Genomic DNA, 22,082 nt, shown 5'->3' with positions numbered 1-22,082 from the left:
TCATCTGAGGAACCCTCTGAGTCCGATACCTGAGCAGCCCGTGTCATGAGTGGGCGTTTAGAAATCCTAGAAGGCATGTCAGTCTGCAACATTGACTGAAAAGCCGAGGAAGCGGCCGCCAAATTTTGCACGGAGTTGGAGAGCACATCCACCCATGGTGGAGGCGTCGCCATAGGGGCCTGAAAAGGTACCACAGGCTGCTGCGGCACAGGGGAAGCCTGTATATACATAGACAACCCCGCATAGGGACCAACTGATTGAGACCCAGGAGGACTCCGCAATAACTGCGGGACACCCGGGGAATGGGGGATGGTCGGCTGGGGCACCGCACTAGTAGGGAGAGCAGTCGGGACCGACAGACGGTCCGCAATAGACACCAGCACTTGAGAAAACATCGCCCACGGTGGTTCCTGCGCCAGAGAAGGTCTGGATGGGCCAGGAGCCACCTGGCATCGACTACACAGGCCATCCTGTGACAAATCCTCCCTATCTACTCCTGCAGAACAGCGTCCACAGGAGGCCAACACCGGAGCCACTGAGCGCTCAACCTCCTCGTCTGACATGACAGAATATATTATATATCTGGCACCAGGGTAGAAGTAAAACGCACTCACCGGTGTGCTGAACAACAGCCCACAATATGGCACTGAGTAGCACACAACTGTATGTGACGGACCTCACAAATACGTGATCTATATAAGTGAGGTCAGTAGAAACGCCCCTCCCCCACACACCTGTAGGGCTTGTAGGAGAAGTAAAGGGATAGGTATAAGCGGACAGTAAGCGGAAAATAAGCACAGACAGGCAGCACTAGCAAAAGTCACATACCATGCAGGAAGATATACTCACTGCACCTTTACACTACAATCAACCTGCCCAGATTCAGTGTCTGGGAGGGCTATAGTGCTGTGTACGCTGTCCTTAATCAGGGGAGAGGTACACAGGGGGACCGGTCCGCGTGCTCCCTGAGATCTGCGCTGCCACTGGGAAAATGGCCGCTGGAGACCTCAGAGGAGGAGTGGCCGTGTAACTGCAGCTCAGCGACGCCAGACTGCGTGCTGAAAGGCGCGCTGAGCTGAGGGGAGGAGCCGCTGAACAGGGAAGGCTTCCTCCCCTGGCTGGCCATAACCCCAGGGATGCTGGCTTCCCGCTTGCCCCTTTATCCCTGGTGGTCTAGTGGTCCCACGGGTTATGGGGGGGGCCCGCCGCCACTGCCAGCAGCCTCCGGTCTGTCCCCCGGACCGGAGGCTAAAGGACTGCATTTAAGGCATTCCGCGCGCCGCCGCTAGCCAGCGACGCGCGGCTTACCTCAATCCCCGGCGACTCCGGCAGCAGTCCTGGGAGGTAGACAGAGTCCGGCTAGTACGGACTCTGCCCCCCCCCCCCCCCCCCCGCGATCCCCAGATCAGTACTGGCGTCGCGGCGCCAGTCGGGGATCAGAGCGGCAGCGTGGGCGTCTGTACAGACAGCCCTTCGCTGCCGTCTGTAGTAAAAAGAGATTAAAAATAAATAAAATCTAACTTAAAATAAAAAGCTTCTGGGGGCTGCTCCTGCAGCCCCCCTGCGCGGTGACCGACTCCGGCCAGGCACCAGCTTACACTGAGGTGCCTGTGGCTCGGGGGCGGGGTATAGAGGAGGACCCAAGTGCATCCTGGGAGCTAAAAGCTTAACTGTGTGGTGCCCATGGATCCTGTTCCAGCTATAACCCCAAGCCCCCTATGGACCCTGAAGTAGAAAAAAAATCGTCCGTTAAGTGGTTAAAGGTCTGTGTTGACAAATTTTAAATTTTCACCAAATCAAAATGCACAAAAACTTAGTGTATTCGCAGTGTCATATGCTGCATTCTTTTTTTTTTTTCATTCTTTTTATATTGAAACAGTATAAATAAAACTAAAGTTATAGTTATCGCCTGAACCATCTCTTAAGGTAACATAAATAAGAAGGTATTTCTTTTTTTTTCGGTTTGTCATGCTATATCATATAATAACTGGAGGGTAATAATCTGCAGAAGATGATACATTAATGATTCCGTGTACTACATTACCTAATATTTCTATTTTATTTCCTTTTGTGTGACTGTTCCTTTGCTAGCTCTTGAAAATGAAGTGTATCGCGTCCCCAGGACATCTCTGCTTAGCCACTCTGTGCTAGACTTCCCCACCAACAAGATTGTGCGTCCCAATACTTTTTTTGAGAGAACTGGCTTCAAAAGCCAACATCTTATGGATTCTATTGTTGAAACAGGTGGCATTTCAGGGCAAAAGCCTCGCTACGCTGAAAGGACCGGCAGCAGCTCTCCTGACTCTGATCTGGAGTTTGTGGCCAGCACTAAGGCTCGAATTAAAGAGCTTGAAAAAGAAGCAGAATATTTAGAGGAAGCTTACCGTAACTACCAGCACAGAGTTCTCCAGACTGCTTCCATCGACAGATACCCACAAACTGTGATTCCATCTAGTAGAGGTTATTTAGGCACAAAACCAGCTATGCTGCAGCATAAAGTCTCTTTTTTAGAGGACAACCTCACTCCGCAGCAACATATTCTCTTAAACAGACTAAAAACACAGACATATGAAGGACTATTGCCATCGGAAGTAAATATAACCCCACCACAGACCAAGATCTCCTCTACCCGTAGGCTGTCTTCAACTCCAGTGCCAAAACCTGCAGAAAGTCACCGAGGTAAGAAGACAATTATATGAATATTTCTGTGAATGATATATAAAAGAGGTACTAGCAGCATTCACAATTACATATGTAAATATGTATATTTAATTTGCATTTAGTAGCACTTTAATATGGTGCAGATAACATATATTTAATTTGCATTTAGTAGCACTTTAATATGGTGCAGATAACATATATTTAATTTGCATTTAGTAGCACTTTAGTATGGTGCAGATAACATATATTCATTGTGACAACTGAAGAGACGTTTGTCTTCATTTGTTTCCCTTGTCCTAGAGAGATAAGACTACTGGCTGGCTGCTTTCATTGCAGTGTGCTTCATCAAAACTTCTAATTGTTGCATTTTATGTATTAAACTAAATATATATATTTTCCCTCATTACAGATAATGATGGCTCTTACATCTCATCTTCACACCACAGTCCGAATCACAGACTTTCTCCCATTCCTAAAGTCCAGCAACTTCCCATGCTTAGCCGTGATGTTCCGGATACTGGAGAGGAACCCGGAATAGGGCATCTTCCCAGGTTTAGCAACACATCCAAATTATCTTATTTCTCGGACACCAATATGTTATTGCATATGTTACCTTCTGATTCATGTTTTCATGACATGCACACAGTCTGCTATTTTCCTGGTATAGTTTCAAAAATGATAGCAAAACTTTATTCACTTTAGACTATCCTACCTTGCCTCCTGTACATCAATATTATATAGGCTTATGAGGCAATCATCCTTCAATTATTAGCATATTGACTGCAGAGTAAATACAGCACAAAAAGGTTTGCTAATCCCTACAATAGATGGAGAGTATGTAACGCACATACATTCCAGACACTGGATGGACCCATGACCCACCAGCATTCTTTTCATACAACAGTGAATGAAGTGGTGCCCATGGTTTTGTGGTAACTTGTATCGGAAATTATTCTTTACCTACCGAGTTTTCATTTCTTCTTTCTAGTGCTCACCAGCCAGCTGCTGCGAGTTTGGATATAACCGACCATTCAAAGCCTGAAAAGATACATCCTGAGGGCCTGAATCACTCAGACTCATCATTACAAGGTAAGACTTCATAACTGTATTACATGTAAAATAACAGAAAGGAACCAGAACTAGGAAGGAATTGTAAGCAGCTATATAAGCTGATGAAGTGCAGAATATCCTACAAGGCATCTGACATAAGCCTTTCCTCCATCTCTGCATGAGCTACAGCCCAGCAACACAAAATGTGCCGTTGCTAGGGAACGTTATCTCCGGGTTCTTAATACTTGCTATATTTACAGTGGAATAAAAAGCTTTTTCAAAGGAAATACCATAAATTAATAGTAAAATTTTGAAGGAAGTCCATCTCTATACTTCTTATATTTTTCATAAGTAGGCTAAGCCATTGTTTTTATTTTTTTAGTCCTAGCTGCTGTAGTTTGTTAATACGCTCTGTAGCAGAGTGTCTTTTACCCAGTTTTTCACATTTTTCTTCAAACTTTTTATGCAGTAATATGGGCCACCCCCAGTGACTCTCTGTCAGAGCAGCGGTGAATGGATGCAGCGTGTACTCCTGCACAACATCTATTTAGTGGCGGTAGAGGTTGGGGGCAGCCCAGCAGGTGTTGAGGTGCTAGTGTGACAAGAAACTTCACACATAAGGGGGCATGGCCTAAGGGCTAAGAGGTCACACGCCTTTCGCACGCTAGTAGTCCCACATGTGATTGGCAGAATGTTGGGAGGTATGGTAAGACGTAAAACTGAGGGAAAAATATGCCGTCTTTGTGAAGAAGGAAAATAACAGGTCCGATACGAGTGAATCGCACCAGGCATCTCTCCTCATACACCTATCCTTTTTGTTCCATATGATAACACATCTGTAGTAGGAAACGAATCCAGCTTAACATGATGTCCTAGTGTTCACATCAAGCAGGCTGCATACGTGCCTTAGGGCTAAATAGGATTAAATCTAATATGGCTTTTAATAGAGTCTTTGGATGTTGCTGGGGCTGCCAGTTAGACAGCTGCTACAAATAAAAAGATGCAATGCTGTAATGCTGTAAAAGAGGGACAGTACTGCGAGAACAGACATAGCATACATTTAAAGGTCTGTTGATCAATGAACTTGTATATCTAGTGTAGTGTAAGGAAAGCAAATTGTTCACCTTTGAAGTCACTGCAATCTAATTTCCTGAACTAATAACTACATTTTAATCTGTAAAACATTTGCTGATTTATTGAGCTAACACAAAGCTTTCCAGATCAGCCGTTTTCTATGTGAATTTGTCCTTTGCTCTTCAGCTGGTTGGAGAAATCCCCCATAAAGTCAGTCTCTTACTGCGATCACTTTCTATATGGCAAACATCATTTTTCTGGCTTTCCACCTCACTTCAAAACAGATCTGTTGGAAACATGATAAAATCCATGTTGTGCTAATCCAAACTTATACGGTTTTAAATAAGATGTATCAGACATCTGTGTCTCTGGAAGGCCTGTGTTGTGTTACTATGGATAAGTACATGTTGTACTACCCTTTTGGGTCCAACAGAGGTCCCCTGTTGTCAGTGTTACTTGATGATATCCAGGACCGCTGGAATATTTCAGCATAATCACTAATGTTTTATGTCAGTGACCACAAACTCTCTACTTAGCACAGGAAAATGTATTCATAATGTCCCAAAAGAGACCATAAACAATAATAAGACAATCGCATAACCCACAAATATGTGTGTAATAAACGGTTTATTGTGTGAGCTACATTTAGAGTTGTCAGTACCTTAGTGAACAACGCATTATATAGTAGTATTGTCTAAGCCATAGTGTACTGCTTGATGTATGTACACTGGCAGATTACACCTATTTTGTCCATTAATTTATCTGTAATCCTAGTTTGCAAGCCAAAAATCCCCCATCAGATTTCTACATACCATGAGCACTATTTACATTACATGCTTGTCATATGTAAGTAAATATGGCACGCTGCAAAATCATTTTTTTCTTTTATTTTACAAGTGTTAAACTGTACATACAATTATATTGTTTCACGTATTAGTAGTATTTGTGTAGCCAAAATAAATTGCTTTTGTTTGGATCAGGTTTGGCCTGGTTGAATAATTTTGTTGAACTATAAAACAATGAGACTAAAAATTTATAGGACCAGTAGATAAAAAAAAAAAAAAACACACTTTTTATTTAACTCGATCCCCCACCCTTGTAATATTGGTCTTGCTGTCTCTACCATCTATATTATTATGCTACATGGGAAAAGTCCCTCCTGAATCCAGAAGGAGGCAGCAGTGAGTAAGACCGTGGTCCTGCTGCACTCCTCCATGGTATGACAGCAGCTGCTGGGAAAACGGATTGAGCATGTGTACTGTAATTCTATTCACTTCATACTGTCCTACTATGCGCCTGCTGTACATCACTGTTATATACTGTATGCTTGTGAGACAGTCATGTTTCAAATAATAGATTGTGATGACTGAAGTTATAAAACAAAATATTTAATGCTTCTATCCAGCAATGAAATTGTTTGTCAGGAAATGAAGAATAAATGATGTATTACTGAGGTTCTTAGTCTGAATTCCAATGTTATAAGCAACATTTTACAATGACCTAAAAGATTCTTAATCAGTAGGTTTAATGTAACTTGGATTTCTCCATTACATTTTGTTCCCCATCCGTCAGTAAAGCACAATGGCAAACCTGTTCTAGACTGTCTTGGTGTATGAACTACTAATATGGTATCATTTCTAATGGAGTTTTCCAATCCGACATTGCACAGAAAATGGCTCCTTTGAGAATCTCATAGGCCTCACCATGATAATACATCTTGTTTGTTTCAATCAAATGTATATTGTGTTGCGACTAAAGAGATTTATCACAGCTTGGAGAGAGATAAAGTACCAACCAATCATAATGTTGCTGATGTAGTGTAAGTGGCCCGACCAGCAATTGTAAAGTGTACATTTTGTGTTCCTGCTCTGAACATAATTTCACATAGAAACAAATTAGGACATGCAAAAATAGCTAGAAATACAAATGTACAATATTCTTTTTAAGTTCTACTATACATTTCACTACTCCCTGTTCATACAGTGACGTCCGTGTTAATTAAGTGGTAAAGAAGAAAAAACTCTCCAGTTTTGTGCCATTATAGAATTGGGGCTCAATGCAGCATAGTGTGTGAACGCAGTCATTCCCAGACACTTCTGCCAGGCCCTGGCCTACAAGATAATGGGATCATTGTTAAACTAACCCCCCTCCTCTTTTTCCCTCAGACCAGGAGGACATACCAGAGCAGCTTGAAAGTGACTGGTCTCATCCATCTGAGGACTATGTGCATGACATCCGTGTCACTGCAGATGCACCAGGGGCAACTAATTCACTGCCTGACTTGTGTAAGTTACATGAACTTCATGCTCCCATAATCAATATTCAATGTCTCATTTTAGATTCCAAAAATAGTCCTAGTTTTGTTCTGTCACTGCCTATACATTACTTCTATCTGTGTCATACAGGGAACATACTAAATGTTAGTAGGAATATGTTTGTGCAGTGGAGTCTTATGGATTTTTTCCTCATAAAAATAGTATTTTTTTTGTTGTTTTTAATATACTTTGTATAAAATACTCCCTAGTTTCAGACAGAAATCTGAGTACCAGATATTGTTCTTTAATATGGAAAATACACTGCAGAAAGTAACAATGCTAATACATACAGCGATTATAACACCCACATTACTTTTTATTTTTATTCCTCAATAATCCTTATTTTGTCAATTTGCTTTGGATTTCTGTGGGTGGAACACAGTGAAATAAGAGCGGCAATACTCTAACACATGCCAGTATCCTGTATAACTGCTAAACATGCTGCAATTTATCAAGGCACAAAAGTGTCCTTCCAAATGAGTGTGGTGATCATATACCATTGCTAACAGCACAAAGACTGATCTAGAACATATCTATCTATCTACATCTACACACACTTATATATAATGCTTTTTATGCAAGCATAACACTGTTCAGCACTCATTTTATTGCCAATCATATTAAGCAATTTTGAGATAACGTTGTGGTGCTGTTTCCGAATATGACATCGGTTTTGCAAGATTAGGTCTAATTTTTGAGATACACCTGGGAAACAAGAAACACACAATAGACAACTGTCGACTGACCGTTGGTTAGGTGACCGATCACTTATATACAGAGGAGTAATATTCTAGAATGATCACAGAGCCAAAATTATTACATCTTCTGGGGCTGTTCAAACAGCCCCAGAAGATTCTTCAAGAGCGGTCAGCAAAGACAGTCCAACAGATGTCCGTGCTGCCGCTCCGCCACCCTGCCGGCGCCGAGACGCCGGTACCGATCCAGGGATCTTGGCGGACTTCCGGGGTCTCTGCTAGCAGGGACCCCAGGGGATCCCTGGACTGTGGCCGGATATCACGGGGATTGCAAGGTAAGCAACGCCCGCTGGTTCACAGTACTAATTTATCCCCAGGGTAGGGGGGCTCCCTGAGCCAGGCATTGAGTCTGAGCCTGCACTGCCACTAGACCACCAGGGACGTCGGGCTGGAGCTTTCAAACAAGCTCCAGTGTCCCGGGGATTAATAGCAGGTCAGGGGAGAGCGCCTTTCCTGTCGCACAGCTGGCGCCTCCCCCGCTGCACACAGCGCCTTTCCACTGCTGTCTGGCGGGCTGTGTCAGCACACCTTCTTCGGGTCCTCCTCCTCTGAGCTCTCCGGCAGCCATCTTAAGGCTTAGACGCTGGTCTCATCAGCGGTGCGGAGCCCGGGTTCCCCTGCATACCTCTCCTCCTGTAAGGTCAGAGTATGTAGCACTATACTTACCAGACTTTAGGTCTGCTTAGTTGATGGTAGTGCCATTAGTGCAGGTGGATATTCTGCATTGTATGTGACTTATGCTAATGCTGTCTGACTGTATTTTCTTTTCTCTGTCAGCCATTTTGCTTTCTCTATACTTTTCCTTCTCACAGCCCTCACGGTTCCAGTACTGTCAGGGTGGAAATTTACCTCACAGTTAACAGTATTTTTCTGTGTGGTGGGTCACATACAGTATCCATACTCTACAATGCCTGGGAGTGACAAATCTATACAGATTGATGCCCCTCTCCTACATTCCTGCTCCAGATGTAAGGCAGGCATTGGGGAGGAAGATGTACTTAATGGGGGCTTATGTACAACTTGTTCTGCCCTTTCATGTACACCTGCTGTTTCTACTTCTGCACAGGTGCCTCCCTGGGTTTGTTTTGCACAAGCTCTGAATACCATTGTGGGACGGTTGGCAGCCCCCCCTGCGTTTATCCAGATGGGGTTCACGCAGCAGGCGGTAGTTCAAACCCCCATACAGGGGGTCCCCCAGCAGATGATGGTGGCGCAATGCCTCCCTCCACAGCCGACACCTTCTCCGGTGTCTCCGGAGCCTAATTGGGTTAACTCTTTTTCTCTACTTCGGTTCACAACCTGACACAGATGTTGCAGGGTGAATTCCCGCTTAGGCCTGCTAAGAACAACTTATGTCGTGTCAGTCGACGCACTATGATGATGACGACAGAACGCCTGATGAAGGGGAGATACATGACTTTTCTGACTCTGAGCCCCCCAAGCGGGAAGCTGAGCCTAAGTAAAAAATGTATGTCCAGGGCCTCATACGGGCGGTCTGTGTGGCCATGGAGATTGGGGACGAGGAGCCTCCGGCAGCTAAGTCCAAACATGCCTATTTCGAGGATGTTAAAAGCACCGCTGCAATCTTTCCTCTGTCTGATCAATTAGTGGATCATTTAGAGGAGGCTTGGAAATCTCCAGGAAAGCGTTTCAAACCTCAAAGACGTTTGGCTTACGCTTATCCTTTTGAGGAAAATTATTTCTCTAAATGGGAAACTCCTCCTCAGGTGAATTCTCATGTGACACGCCTGGTTAAGAGTTAGACTCTGCATATGCCATCCATGTACTCTTTGAACGATGTTACGGACAGGAAGGTGGAGGTGTGTTTAAAGCCTATTTATTCCCTTTCAGGAGGGGCTTCCAGGCCAGCTATGGCCATATGCTGGGTTGCCAGGGCCATGGAACACTGGGCGAACGCTTTGGAGGCGTCTTTCCCTTTGGATGCTACCAGTGAGCAAATAGAACTGGTGGGTTATGTCAGGGATTCGACTACATACATTAATGAGGCTGCTTTAGATGTTAGCCTCTTAACGTCCAGGATTTCGGCACGTCGCTCCCTATGGTTGCGCTCTTAGAGAACAGATGCTGAGTGTAAGAAAGGGGAGGAGTGTTTGCCCTTTAGTGGAAAGGTGTTGTTTGGTCCGGATTTGGAAAAAATTGTAGACACCTTGGCAGCTGCAAAATCTGCTTGTCTACCGTCTGCCCCGACTCCATCGGGGTCTAGGACCTCGTCCTTTTCGGACCTATCTACTCAGGGAAAACCTAAGGTTCAGTCCTTTCCTAGGCCATCAGGAGCCAAGGAGGTTACCAAGCCCAAGAAGCAGGCTTGGAGCACCAGACGTCCGGCTGCCAAGTCTGACGATAAACCCTCAGCCTGAGGGGACGGGCCTCCCCTTGGGGGACCCCAAAGTGGGGGGCCGACTTCTTCAAATCGCCCAGTGCTGGTGTCAGACAACCACAGATACTTGGGTACGGGAAGTGGTCTCTCACAGGTACGCCCTCTCTTTCCGCAGAAGGCCTCCTCATCAGTTCTCCACCACGGGACTTCAGTCAAACTAGGACAGGGCCTTGGAGATCCAGAAATTAGTACACTCTATGCTCCAGGCAGGAGTCATAGTTCCAGTACCGTTTCCCCAGAGGGGAACGAGTTATTATTCCAACCTCTTTCTGGTTCCGAAACCGAGCGGTTCATATCGGCCTATCCTCAATCTGAAGTACCTGAACAAATTTCTCAGAGTACCTCGGTTCAAGATGGAAACCCTGGTGTCTATTATACTTGCGATGCTCTGTTGGTCAAGTGGACCTTCCAGTTTGCATACCTGTTTCCTCCGTTCTCCCTTCCTTGGGTGCTTCTGAAATTCAAAGAAGAAGGAGGCACTGTCCTGCTGGTGGCTCAAGCGTGGCCCAGACGTCACTGGTACTCAGATCTTCATAGTCTCTCCATCGACATTCCGGTGCTGTTGCCTTAATGTCCGGACCTGGGTCATCTGTCTTTGACGGCGTGGCTCTTGAGACATCCCCCCTGAGGTCTAAGGGTTTTTCTACCTCTGTGGTTAACACCATGCTCAGAGCACGAAAGCCTGCCTCTGCCAGGATTTATCGCAGGGTGTGGCACGCCTATTTTGATTGGTGTCGTCCAAGAGGGTACGACCCCAGGTGTTTCGGATATCCAGAGTTTTGGCTTTCCTGCAGGCCGGTTTGGACCTTGATCTCCACCTTGCTTCACTGAAGGTGCATGTCTCTGCCCTTTATGTGTGGTTCCAGTGAAGGATTGCACCTCTTCCTGATATCCGCACTTTCCTCCAGGGGTCCTTCGCATTCAGCCTCCCTTTGTCCCTCATGTGGCTTCTTGGGATTTGGCTGTGGTGCTTAGGGCTCTTCAGGGCCCTCCATTTGAACCTCTGGGCTTAGTGGACCTCAAATAGCTTACGGCTAAGACTGTGTTCCTTCTGGCTATTGCTTCTGCCAGAAGAGTGTCAGATTTGGGGGCTCTCTCTTGTCGCCCTCCATTTCTGATTTTTCACCAGGACAGGGCGGTGCTTCGGACTCGCCCTGAGTTCCTTCCTAAGGTGGTGTCGAGTTTCCTCTCCAGACCTCTCGGCAGGTGAGGCCTCATTGGTTGTGGTACGTGCTCTCAGGATATATGTGGACCGTATCAGTTCCCTTCGGAAGTCTGACTCCTTGTTTATCCTCTATGGTTACCACAAGAAGGGTAGTGGTAACTTTGGCTAGGTGGAATAAGCAAACTTTGGCTAGGTGGATTCGTATGACGATCTCTGAGTTTTACACTGATGAGGCCCTTCCAGTGCCGCCCTCTGTTACTGCTCATTCTACTCTGTCTGTGGGTCCCTCATGGGCAGCTCGACGTGGCGCCTCGGCTGTGCAACATTGTAAGGCGGCCACGTGGTCTTCTGTCCATACCTTTGTGACGTATTATGCATTTGATACCTTCGCCTCTCAGGATGCTTCCTTTGAGCGGCGGATTCTCCTTTCTGCACAGGAGCATCCCCACCCTTAAAGGGACTGCTTTGGTACATCCCCAAGGTATCCTGTGGACCCTGCAGTAGAAAATAAGAGATATGGTAAGAACTTACCTTTGTTATCTCTATATCTACGAAGTCCGTAGGGTCCACAGGACTCCCACCCTGTCGCACCCGTGCTTCAGATGGGCTTTGCTCTGGTCACCGGTTTTCCGTCTCCTTCTGTATGAGAATTGATCCTTGTGTGTTCTAGACTTTCTACTCTCTCTTTTTTTTCTCCTCCTGTGGCTTGATACATAACTGAAGGTGCTTGGCCTGGGGGCAAGGTATAGGAGAGGGGCCCCGGTGCATCCTGGGAGATGAAATTTAACTGTGTGGTGCCCGATGACTTCCACCATCGCCTATACCCCCAAGGTATCCTGTGGACTTCGTATAAATAGGGATAGCAAAGGTAAGTTCTTACCATATCTCTTATTTTTTTTCTTGTTGGGCTGTGTAATCATCCAGTAGCACAGATATGTTTTTGACTGTTGTATGGTACACAAGGGTAGATGTATTAACTGTCAATATGGGGAAGAAGTGCTATCAGCGCACGTTATGTGTGCTGATACACTTCTCCCTCATGTACTACGGTGGGGTTGTGCGGTAATTGACAGGGGCGCTATGCGTTCCTGTTATTATCGGCGCTGCTATCTACAAGATAGCGCCGATATGGAGAGCGATGTTGCACTGACTGTTCTGACAGCTGCAGCTATTGATATCGACAGTCGTTGCCCTATCACCACAGCAGGGACAGTACTGCCAGCTCCTGGGGCTGCACTCGGGATCTTGCGTTGCTTGCGAGATCCCGCGCATGCCCAGTGGAGCTGGCTGGGCGCGAGACACAGCTGTGTACTCAGCAGGGATCACCCGACGGGGGAGTTTTCACTCCACCACTCCAGCAGATGAGATGTTCATAGATCTCATTGGTAGGGCTTCCTGCTTAGCCTTGGTAAAGAGGCGAAGCAGGAAGAGTTATAGTGGTACGATATGTATAATACATCTCCCCCATTGTCTGGTGTCCTTAGAAATCCATCCTCAATATGCCACACAGCACGACTTGCCTGGCGTGAGTAAGCCACCAGGTCCTGTTACATATCAAATTAATCAGCACAAGTGCGTCCTAGTTGCATTTAAAAAAATGTTTTCATTTTGAAGTATGGATTGTTCATCCACAAGTTATACTTGTAAGAGTCACAGCTGTCTGAATTTACTATTTAAAGAGATTATGTACCTCGATCCTTTTTGTTTAATGATGATGAATGGACAAAAATGTTCCACCTACCGAGCGACTTTGCATCCCAGTCACATGCATTTAGTTAGCAGACTTGGCTTGTATGCATTACAAACAGATAGCCAGAATTGCCAGTGTGATGATCCCATGACTAGTAATACAGTAATAGCCTGTTGGTTTATATTTTAGTCAGTAGTCAGGATAAAACTGACAACCCCAGCCATGACAAGAATGTACAGCGGAATAAGCAAATTAACCACCAAGAGCCTGCTGAAGACCCAAATAAAGAACACTCTGAAAGCCTTAAGAATGCGGACTGCCAGCAGGAGGTAATGACATTTTATTTTGTTTCTTTCTATATCCGAGGCCATACAGTTGTAATATGTTAGGGGAATGGAGGTGTCCTGAGTACTGGTAACAAACTTCATGGCATATTAGCAGAAGACACTCTCTAACAGCGGGACACTCATTGTGAAAAATAACCTGTATTAGATATGTATTAAAATTGCATAAAACAAGTCTCAACATAACAAATTATAAAAAACAAAGAATAAAGGGCCTGATTCAGACCCACTCGCGAGCGGCTGTCCGCTCGCAAGTGGGTCGATGTTATGGACTGAGCATGCGCACGACGGAGGGAGCTCCGTCGTGCGCATGCGCCAGACGCGACGAGCGAAGGAAAGTCCTTCGCTCGTTGTGTCCGATCAAAGGGGGCGTGCTGTCAATGTTGATTGACAGCATGCCCCCTTTGGTGGGCGTGCCTCCCTGCCGGGGGCGTTCCCACGGGAACGCCTCCCGTCAGAAGCCGGCCCACTGACATCACTAGTGATGTCAGTGGGAGTGATTTTGGCTCTGATAGAGCCAAAATCACTCCGGAGCTTGCGGTTGAAAACCTCAACCGCAGGCTCCGGCTCGCAAATTCGATGGTCGCGATGGTCTCGACCATCGCGGCCATCACAATGCACGCTCGTATAGCCTGTGGGTGGTGACCCACAGCTATACGAGCGTCCAGGAGGACGCTCCATGAAAATGGAGCCCGGCCCTCATTCAGAGCGTGCGCTCTGCTCAGAGCGTACGGCTCTGAATGAGGGCCAAAGTCCTTTGAGAATGGGAGTCCAAAAATTGTAATTGGTCTCTCAGGCTTAGGAGAAGGAAAGTGGGTGAGGGTAAAGTGACAAAATATGTGATGGGGAGTAGAGAAAGAATGAATGAGAAAAACACTGATGCATTAAAATACATCATCACAGTCCATAGTTTTAAAGTATGTAGCTAATTGCTCCTCAGCAGTCAGAAATGTCCAAAATCAGCACATACTGTATATAAACTGCATAACTCAAAAATATGTAACACAATACAGTATTACATCAGCCAAGTAAACATGAGAAGTATAACTGTTACTGAAAAATTACAATCAATAAAAAGGTATACTATATGCACATTCTATCAATACAGGTTGAGTCTTCCATATCCAAAATGCTTTGGACCAGGGATATTTTGGATAACGGAATATTCCGTATTTTGGAATATTTGCATATTATAATGAAATATCTTAGGAATGGGACCCCAATATACACACACAATGCATTTATGTGTTATATACACCTTATACACACAGCCTGCAGGTCATTTTATACACTATTTTCAATAATTTTGTGGATCAAGCAAAGTTTGTGTACATACATGAAATTCGTTTATTTCTCATATACACCTTATACACACAGCCTGAAGGTAACTTTATACAATATTTTTAATAATTTGTGCCTTAGACAACGTTTGTGTACATTGAGCCATCGAAAATCAAAGGTTTCATTATCTGTCATGTCAAAATAATTCCGTATTTCGGAATATTTGTATATGGGAGACTCAACCTGTATATTTCAAACATTATATCATATGAGCATAGCAATACATTGTAACTATGTCATATAAATGGTGTTTGTGTGATAGAAATAAAGAGTCTGTGTATTGGATGGGAAAAGGCTGCTTCTGTCCACTATAGCATTGAACAATGGGTGAACGAGTCCTAATCCCACCCCCCAACAGGTGGAAGGCAGTGCAGGTATCTGCTGTCAGGACAGTGTAGGAGTTCCTGAGTTGATCCTCCTAATGAGAGTACTTGGAAAAACTACAGATACAGGGGCTAATTCTGAGATGGGAGCAAAGCAAAAAAACACAAGTAGCTCTGTTTCTGGGACAAACCATGTTGCAATACAAGGGGTGCAAATACATGTATTTATTATTTTTGCATGCAGGATAAATAATGGCTGGTTTTGCATGTAGTGCACAAATGTTGGACAGCTTTATTTTTACACTGCAATTTAGATATCAGTTTGGACACACCCCTCCCAAATCTAAATCTGCACATTTACCTCTGCCCCACCTGCAGTAGCATGGTTTTACCAAGATGCACAGATACTGCTCTTTTTTGCTGTGCTGTCAACCAGAATCAGCCCCATAGAGTGTACCTGAATTGAAGAAAGTGTGGTTAGCAGCTGGGCTGTATTGAGGATGGGGTGCCCTTTTATGCACAAACAGACCCCCATGTGGACAGACGTGCGTTTTGCCCAAGTGTGATCCCCGTCAATCCATTTTCACAAATCATTTTGTTAAACAATATCCCTTACTGGTTCCTTTTCTGTAATTCTTAGGTTGTAGTAGCAGAGTCTAAAACATCTGCTGAAGATCAAGAGGAAAATCGGAGGGGTAGTAATCCGGAAGAAGTAAATCCCTTGGACAAGTACATGCAGTTGCTTCTGCAGAAAGGAGCAGAGGATCAGTCTGACAAAGTTAGCGCCCAGCGTCTAGTCTGATTGTTCTTTTATAATGTGGATGATTAATGTGCATTCCTGTAAAACTGAGATCTGTAAAACTAGACATGTTGGTCCTGATCATATGACTTCTGGAGAGGGGGAAACTTTGATGCCAAGTTCCAATTAAAGTTGACCACTATGCACAGGCAAAAATGAATGAGACTTAAACTTGAGTTGTAATTTGCACAATGATATTAAGTGGTTTGTTCTTCCAGCACAGCAATAAGGAGCAGCCCGTCTCATGGCGGAAGATATTTGCCATTTTTATTGTAAATATATCACACAGGATATGCTTTGTTAGCTCATAGATTAAAAGTTGAAAATTATGACAATTGACAGACAGTTGGGCCAACAATGCTTTTCTAAAATTGGAATACTAGAAACCAGCATATTTTGTGCCCTGAGCAGTAGTTTCTTCTGCTTACCCAGTTATGTATCATATCTATCATAAGTATCAGCCAGTTATCTCTGCAGCTAGTGTTTAAATCTCATGTATTTTTTAATTTCCAGGTTACCAAGGAACCCATGGAAGAGGTGTCCATTGAAGAAAAACTATTTAATGAAAGGTAAACATATTAATACTGACCAATTTATAATGAGATTAGTCTCTCTTACTGCTTTGGCATCCAAATGGTGAACTGTTATGCCTACCTGTTGGCAGTCATAGGTATCAGTGAAATCATCTGCTCTGCCATTGGCTGGGGTCCTTTTAGTCGGATCCATCACCATTTGTATTGAGTGCCTTGAGAAAACCTTTAGTTGTGAAACGTACGTCGGCGTGAGCTGTCTTCACTGCTCTCTCATGCTCTATGTCATGACCTAATTATATTATTGTATCACCTATATCCCATTAAAAATTGACTGGATTGGCAAAACGATAGCCTGAGTATATAACCTAGTATAATGGGAGTAGGATACGTTAGTGAAATTTATATGTGCAGAATATACACCCAATAGGGGGCGCTGCAATAATAACTGTATGCACAAGCCCTATAGAGCTCTGATTACTTTCTTATGCTTCATGTTGTAAGCTGAAACGATTGATGTACTATTTGCATCCCACTTAATAATGGATTAAGAATGGCAAATAATAGCCTGAATATATAAACCAACACAGTGGGAGCAGGATGTGCTAGAGAATACTGTTTCACATGCGCAGTAGATACATCCAATAGGGGGCGCTGTAAGATGCAGAAGCCCTATAGAACTCTGAATGCTCTCGTATGCTTCATTTTGTGAGCTGAAACGATTGATGTACTATTTGCATCCCACTTAATAATGGATCAAGAATGGCAAATAACAGCCTGAACATATAAACTAACATAGTGGGAGCAGGATGTGCTAGAGAAATACTACTTCACATGCACAACAGATACATCCAATAGGGGGCGCTGTAAGATGCACAAGCCCTATAGAATTCTGATTGCTCTCGTATGCTTCATGTTGTAAGCTGAAACGATTGATGTACTATTTGCATCCCACTTAATAATGGATTAAAAATGGCAAATAACAGCCTGAACATATAAACTAACATAGTGGGAGCAGGATGTGCTAGAGAATAATATTTTACATGCACAACAGATACATCCAATAGGGGGCGCTGTAAGAATAATTCTGCATAAATCTTACTTAACAATACAAAAGTATCCAATAGGTGGTGCTGTGGTAAATGTGCTAATTAATGTATGGTGCTGTACCAATATAATGTGAATTATCCAATAGGGGGTGCTACAACAAACTTGAATATATCATAGTGCTGCATTAATATAAGGCAGAGAAACCAATAGGGGGTGTTATAATTGACATTAACTATTATTACATTCCCAATAAAAAGCTGTCGATCTGCAATACGAATAATTGAATAGGGGATATACAAATAAAATCCATTTTGGCTTTTTAAGAACCAAATTATGTATTGACACAAATGTGTAATATCTATTAGTGGATGTTGATTATATGGTAATATAAAACATCATATAAGATTGTATCAACACAAAGTAAATTAATCAACAGAGGGCACTATAATTGATACATGCTATTACTGTACTCCCAACAGATGATTGTTCATTTGCAGTATCTACAATTCAACAAGGAACGCTCGGATAAAGATATATGTATATATCTAATTACAATATATTAACATAACATGTAATATCTATTAGAGAATGTTTATTGATCTTTCTGTTGATTAGTATATTATATTGGGATTTATGCAGGGACTTATCTGCACAATATGATCTGTAGGATGTAAAACAAATTTTATTACATCCACTTTTGTGAATTAACCCTTCACATTCCCTATACATGTTGAATGGAATAATAAGTAATTTCACCATATTCTATCCTAATGGAGGGATAGTGTCTATATATTGGATACTGGACACATGATCCCATGTGACAATAGTCCGGGATAGACAATAATCCTCCTATAGAGGACACTAGGATATTTGTATTAAGCACTAAATTAATTCCTCTGTTTGGATAAGCAGCTTATGAAATTATTACAGACTATATCCAATAGATGATAATACATTATTGGAGATTGGATATATATTAATGCACACGTAATGTACTCATATTGAAATATAACAATCATACCAGTTTGATGCACTAATTAATAAACTAATACATTAATATTACTTGGTTAATGATTACCATATAATACACCAATACTGTAAATTCAACTATAAGGTCAATTGAATATATAACAAGACATAGAGATATAAGTATTGTTAATGATTTAATATAAAATAATGATATTTATAACATATTTTTGTTTCAACAATTTATTTTTTATGTTCTTATATTTCACTTAAAAGGTACAGTGAATTTTAAACATTAATGTAATAAAAGTTAAATTTTATATACTATTTTTCTTTCTTCTTATGTGCGCCAACAAAGAGACAATACTTTTCTCTTTCCTCTCATATGGGTATTGAGCAGGTACCCAGCCCATATATCCGGGACCTCTGTATTCACTTCCTACAACTCATATGTCTCTGGAGCAGAAGAAGCAGCGACTATAAATGAGAGCCAGCTGCTGATTGGAGTAGAGCTAGTAGCTGCCCACCTTTGCTTTATTTCAAACTACTCCCCTAATTTCCTATTGTCCTTTTTAAAACAGAGGTGTTGTAGTACAAATGTATTATATAAATGAACAATTATGCCCTCCTTAAAATGTTCACCTTTTTCCCATAAAGCTAATATTAGACATTCACTTCTGCAGAATGTATAGTACCCCTCTAAGCCATACACCTCCCCACCACCACCAAAAGAATATTTTACTAGCCTTGAAAGAGAGGATATTTTAGGAGCAGAGAAACAGGAAAGGATGTGAGTGGGAATGCTTCATAGTTGTGGGGCAGCTGGCTGGTTTGTGGTTTGGCTAGCTCTAGAGCAGTATTTGATGTGTAGAATGCTCTTCTGTAGAGAACTTCACATACCGCTACAAACATACATGTAAAAAAGGGGGGACATTGTTAAATTCACTGTCCACCATATCGCTAACTCCTGCTCTCTGCATGAAGGGTATATCTGTTGTAATTGACAAGACTAAGTAGTCAGAATTGTCTCCTTTCTTTTTTCTAAGATCCTTTCTCTATCTCTCCAGTATCACAGCTCATTCTCCCGGAGAAGCAGATGAGGATTTCTGGTAAACAGTCGTTTCCGCTTTCCATGATAAATCCAAGTCCTTTGAATTGTGTGTGACCAGCACAGCATGTTCTTATTTGATGTGGAAATGTTGTCAAAGGCCAAGTCTTATGGCTGAAATTGTTGCATATATTTTCTCTGTGTCTATTAACCCCACTGTCTAGAAATGACTCCTTAGAAAGGAAGTGGGAATAAATAGTTTTCTATCCTTTTTAAGTAGAACCATTTGTTCAAGATGAATTTCAATGTATAGAACGATTTCAGGAATGTTTTGAATATTTATTTGCAGAATCTTTTCAAGTGACAAGAAATTATTTTGATCAACTCCATATAAAATGTTTGTGACACAGTATTGCAATGTACTTTTTACAGTGATAATACACTAAGAAATACAAACTAAATGTTTAACCAAAAGCAGGAACCGCCATTTGCTCTTCTCTGTTTTGTCCGCATGTACTGCGCTGCCATGTCTTTGTAACTCACTTAGCAATATGTGTTACATTTAAGACCAAAATGATCCTCTAGTTACACTCTCTAATGTGTAGAATTTGCAGTTACTGTGAATATCTAAATCTTTTTTTAGGAGTATTCCAGTTTTGCACATATCTAAGAGGCATGTATAGGTGCTGTAGGGGGTACGCATAGGAACGCAATTACACTGTATATTCGGGCAGCTATGTAATGCTGACCCCCTGAGATAAGGGAACGGATTGGTAAAAATGGGCAGATAACGTTTGGATGGATATCCTCCCTGCCGGAGCTTTTTCTTACCCCTGTGCAAAGTATATTTTTAGACTATCTATTTCCTACATCAATGTTAGTAATATTTCTGTCCAGTACTCACACAATTTATATCAAAGGCTTTGTTTCTCCATAATACCTGACACTACAAAGAAAATCTACCAAAAATTATTTCTCTATTAAAATTACAAGTGAATGTAAATAGATGTAGTTTTTTTTTTCTTGTTAAATTCTAAGAAACACTTTGTGGTTACAGGTTTAGTACCAATTTAACTTTCCAAAATAGCAAAATCAGGCTATAGACACGTTGTCGGAATAAAAATCAAACGTTTGATCCATTCATCATATAAACGTTTAGCAAATGATTACATAACAGGGACTACAGGATTACAGTACCTAACCTGAATAGCCGAAGGTCAATAATAAATTTGTACGCATTGACTCAGAAGAGAACAATTATATGTCTAGCCCATTCCCTCCCTATCCTAGGTGACCAAAAGACAATATCTAGGCACTGCTGTATGAGAAAAAAAAGTACTGTGTGTGTATATATAAATATTATGAAATGTGTGTGGAAACAATATAACACATTGACCTTCAAGATGAATGTGAACTGGCTGGTAGAGGCTGACAGGCAGCATCCTTCAATAAACATGCTGGACAAGCCTGCATTGATCATTTCAAAGTGTCTTTATATTGTCATATGTAATCTCAAAACTTCACCATCACACTGCCTAACCCCGTGTTTTGGCATTTGACCACTGTCAACCATCTTCCAAATGTACCAACAGACCGCTATGTCATCTGACCAGCAAGGGACATTGTCACATGTGTGGGCAAATCCTTTTGCTCATTGCTTGCACTAACAGCCTATATGTGGAAATCCTATATTTCTTGGTGAGAACAATAGGAGTTTTCTCCTTCAGTGTGCTGGTTGTCAAGGACTACTGTCCTTCTTGCAGATGGTTTCTGGACTTGGGGCTTCGTCTCTGCTCCTTAAAGGTGCAGGTGTCGGCCTTTTCTGTTTTCTTTCAAGGGAAAATCGCATCCATTCCGGACATCCAGATTTTTCTTCAAGGGTGTTGCACATCCAACTTCCTGTCATTTTAGGGGACTTGGTTCTTGTGCTTTGGTCACTTCAAGAACCTATTTTTGAACCGTAGGAAACCGTGGATACAGTTTTTGACTCGGAAAACTGCATTCATACTGGCCTTTTCTTCAACCTGGAGGGTTTTGGTACTAACTGTTTTGTTGCAAAGATGTCCTTTTCTTATTTTTCACCATGGTCGGGGGGTTTTGTGGACAAACTTTGCTTTTAAGCCTAAAGTGGTTCCAAGCTACCATATTATTCAGGAAATGGTGGTACCCGCTTTACCAGAAGGGGAATTGAGCGATTCTGGGAAATCCCTACTTTTTTGGCCCTGGTTCTGGCACTATGGGGTCAGTCCAATTCGGTGCGAATTGCTATTTTCTCTTCGAATTGGTATAGTGAATCAAGTTTGCAATCCCAATTAGCATCTCACACTGAACCAGTGAGACTGAATTTGCATTTTTCAATACGCACCTCCCTGAGATGAGATGGAAAGGAAAATTTTTATTTTAAGGTTAAAATGACGGGACACTGTGCTGAACCCCTTGGACAACCCCCCCCCCCCCCTAATGACTAATTAGGCAATTGGAAGTTTCCAATTAGCTTAATTAGTCCAATAATTGCATGTCAGTTTTTTTTGGGGGGGTGTGGCTGAAAAAAATTGGCCTCAAATTACCGCAAA

General features: G+C 42.7%; 1 protein-coding gene across 3 annotated transcripts in view; it reads left to right on the top strand.

Moving 5' to 3' along the window:
• The window catches only part of OFD1 (OFD1 centriole and centriolar satellite protein), a 76,875-nt gene extending 55,909 nt beyond the window's left edge, over positions 1 to 20,966 (top strand). For all 3 annotated transcript variants that reach the window (XM_088481162.1, XM_088481161.1, XM_088481160.1), the window contains exons 16-23: positions 2,092 to 2,679; positions 3,071 to 3,212; positions 3,650 to 3,750; positions 6,951 to 7,070; positions 13,298 to 13,437; positions 15,757 to 15,894; positions 16,429 to 16,484; positions 19,529 to 20,966. In XM_088481162.1, the coding sequence (XP_088337288.1) occupies positions 2,092 to 2,679; positions 3,071 to 3,212; positions 3,650 to 3,750; positions 6,951 to 7,070; positions 13,298 to 13,437; positions 15,757 to 15,894; positions 16,429 to 16,484; positions 19,529 to 19,574 (1,331 nt within the window). In that variant the 3' untranslated portion in view covers positions 19,575 to 20,966. The remainder of the gene's footprint in view (positions 1 to 2,091; positions 2,680 to 3,070; positions 3,213 to 3,649; positions 3,751 to 6,950; positions 7,071 to 13,297; positions 13,438 to 15,756; positions 15,895 to 16,428; positions 16,485 to 19,528) is intronic.
• Positions 20,967 to 22,082: the final 1,116 nt, after the last annotated feature.

The sequence above is a fragment of the Taudactylus pleione genome, unplaced genomic scaffold (assembly GCF_031769625.1).
Source record: "Taudactylus pleione unplaced genomic scaffold, aTauple2 ptg000265l, whole genome shotgun sequence".
NCBI classification, from domain to species: domain Eukaryota; kingdom Metazoa; phylum Chordata; class Amphibia; order Anura; family Myobatrachidae; genus Taudactylus; species Taudactylus pleione.
This window is presented reverse-complemented; position numbering and strand designations above follow the sequence as displayed.